Genomic DNA, 2539 nt, shown 5'->3' with positions numbered 1-2539 from the left:
TAACACAGAATAAAATTATAATTTATTTGGAAAATCATTTCTCTTTTAAAAGGGAAAAAAATACCAGACCAACTTCAAATAAATTCACTGTTATAACAGTAAAATTAAAAAAAAAAAAAAAAAAAAAAAAAAAAAAAAAAAAAGTTGGGCTGATTCTAGACATTTTAATTCAGTTATAATATGGGCTTGGGTTGGGTCACAGTTGCAAACCATTTAAAAAAGCCCAACAGAAGAGTCCATTGGAGTCAGCCCTAGGTCAAGGGTAAATTAGTAAATCAGTGTATTTTCCAAACCAAATATAGGCACGAGGGTTTCCAAACATTAGCTCCCTCTCTCAAAAGCCCTAAAAACACTTTGCTCTTTCGGAGGCGCCTCTGCTCAGCTCTTTCAGTTTGCATCTACCTACGGTACGAGATAAAACCAAACAAAAAACAAAAACAAAAAAAATAAAATTCCTCATGTTTCTACGTTCCCTTCTATGATTTATGTTTCAATATTTCGATTCGATCTGTACTTTTATTTTTATATGTGTGTATGTGTGTTTGTAACCTATGAGTTTTGTTTCATTTTCTGGTTTATTTGCTCGTTTCTTGTTTCTGGGTTTTTGGTTTTAGCTAATACTGTGTGCGTTTGAGGACTGTTTGGTTGCTAGAAGAATTGTTGGAAAATCGAATAGGAAATGGGTTGCTGATCTGTGGGTTAGAAACTGAAAAAAGAAGGAAGTAAACTATGCTTTTATTTATTGATTTGTTTATCTTTTTTGGGTTTTAGTATTTTATGTCAGCAACTAGATGTTGGTTTTGCATAGTTATGGTCAGAGTAGTTAAATTGTATGAGGCATGGCTTTGGGTTTGCTATATGATGTAAAGCTTGTGGCTTTAGTAGCAATTCGTTTTGCTGGTTTTTTGCTCTTGCTTGATGGTCTATGTTTGTGTGTGTGTGTGTGTGTGTGTGTTTGTTTGTGTTTCTTTAATATAGTAATAGCTAGATTTGAGGGTTGCTTTAGTGATTACTTGGATTCTGACTGTTTAGAATGAGGTTGCTATGCCCATCTGGGATGACCCTTGTCAAAATGTGATGGATTCTTTGGTTAAGGGTAATGAGGTTGTGATTTTTTAAAATGACATAAAATTGGCATGATTTATTTTCATTTATTTTTCCCAAAATTTAAGATAGGAGATAGGACTAGGACAAAAAGTTTATTGAATGATTTGTACTTGCTGCTCTTGTTGACTAGCAAGAGTTCAAGGGGGGTAATTCAGAGATCTTTTCTATTTTTTATTTTTTTCCTCAGCTTCTTTAGGATATAGTTTTGTGTGCTAAAGCTTTGTTTTAGCAATTGACACGGTTATTAAAATATGTAGCTGCAGCAATGGTGAGAGTGAGTGTTTTGAATGATGCTCTTAAGAGCATGTACAATGCCGAGAAACGGGGGAAGCGCCAGGTCATGATCAGGCCATCCTCAAAAGTGATAATCAAATTTCTTTTGGTTATGCAGAAGCATGGTATGCTAACATTAGGCACTTCAAATTTTTGTTTTTTAGTCATAGACACTTTAATATATCTTTTTTAATCTTCTTGCTGTTGTTCAATAGGTTACATTGGCGAGTTTGAGTATGTTGATGACCATAGGGCTGGCAAAATTGTTGTTGAACTGAATGGGAGGCTCAACAAATGTGGCGTTATTAGTCCTCGTTTTGATGTGGGAGTCAAAGAGATTGAAGGTTGGACTGCAAGGTTGCTCCCCTCAAGACAGGTTAGCACATCACATTCTTCTTGTATATTATTTTTCAGGGAAATTTGCTATTTCATTATTACTGCAAGCTTTCAAGCCTGATGGCTTTTGATTGGTTTTTACTAGTAGTTAAATTCCAACTTCAATGTGATATTGTTGTGTCATTTATTCTTTCATCAAATGACACAGTAATACAAATGTCTGGTTTAGGGTGATTATAATCTTCAAATGAAAGGTTAATACTGGTCATTAAATTTATGAAGTTTGCACCTGGCCAAAAAATCAAATGCGTTATCAGATTTCATAGGTTGTTAAAAATGGGCCTCTATTCGCATGACATCTCTTTATTCTTAGGTATTATAGATGGTTTTTTTTTTCTCCTGATCTTACCATATTTCTTAAATCTGCAGTTTGGTTATATTGTGTTGACTACTTCTGCTGGTATCATGGATCATGAAGAGGCCAGGAGAAAGAATGTTGGTGGTAAAGTGCTTGGATTTTTTTACTAGGCTGTGTCAAGAATGAACCGAAATTTTCTGCTTGAGAGGAGTTTTTTTGGTGTATTACTCATTTGATATAGGATAGTTCTGTGTTTCATTTTATTAATGTTTTCTTTTTTGGTTAAAATGTGGGTCAGTTTTATACCCGCATTAATGAAGACTCAAATGTTGCCTTTTGTGTGCTGACCTTTATCTAAAAACCAGTGCGATGGTTAGTTAGACTACCATATTTGATTATCTTTCCATTAGGTTGTGATGACCTTTACCCAACGCCATTGAGAATGATATTTGGGGCTTGTATGAA

The 2539-nt window shown here is 34.3% G+C and overlaps 1 protein-coding gene across 2 annotated transcripts; it reads left to right on the top strand.

The window, feature by feature from the left end:
- Positions 1–307: 307 nt before the first annotated feature.
- LOC115957532 (40S ribosomal protein S15a-1) lies at positions 308–2539 on the top strand. Of its 2 annotated transcripts, none has more exons than XM_031075799.1 (4): positions 308–407; positions 1365–1505; positions 1596–1756; positions 2146–2539. In XM_031075799.1, the coding sequence occupies exons 2-4, from the start codon at positions 1373–1375 to the stop codon at positions 2242–2244; spliced, it is 393 nt and encodes a 130-aa protein (XP_030931659.1). In that variant the 5' UTR covers positions 308–407; positions 1365–1372; the 3' UTR covers positions 2245–2539. The 2 variants fall into 2 exon arrangements, with proteins under 2 accessions (XP_030931659.1, XP_030931660.1); XM_031075800.1 differs by having other exon boundaries at positions 329–407; positions 1371–1505; positions 2146–2478.

Source organism: Quercus lobata, chromosome 8, assembly GCF_001633185.2.
Source record: "Quercus lobata isolate SW786 chromosome 8, ValleyOak3.0 Primary Assembly, whole genome shotgun sequence".
NCBI classification, from domain to species: domain Eukaryota; kingdom Viridiplantae; phylum Streptophyta; class Magnoliopsida; order Fagales; family Fagaceae; genus Quercus; species Quercus lobata.
This window is presented reverse-complemented; position numbering and strand designations above follow the sequence as displayed.

Bases quoted from the DNA above. Each gene is read 5' to 3' on its own strand.
- LOC115957532 (XM_031075799.1), top strand. From the start codon at position 1,373: ATGGTGAGAGTGAGTGTTTTGAATGATGCTCTTAAGAGCATGTACAAT. The intron at 1,506-1,595 runs GTATGCTAACAT...GTTGTTCAATAG, and splicing joins TTTGGTTATGCAGAAGCATG to GTTACATTGGCGAGTTTGAG. The intron at 1,757-2,145 runs GTTAGCACATCA...TTAAATCTGCAG, and splicing joins GGTTGCTCCCCTCAAGACAG to TTTGGTTATATTGTGTTGAC.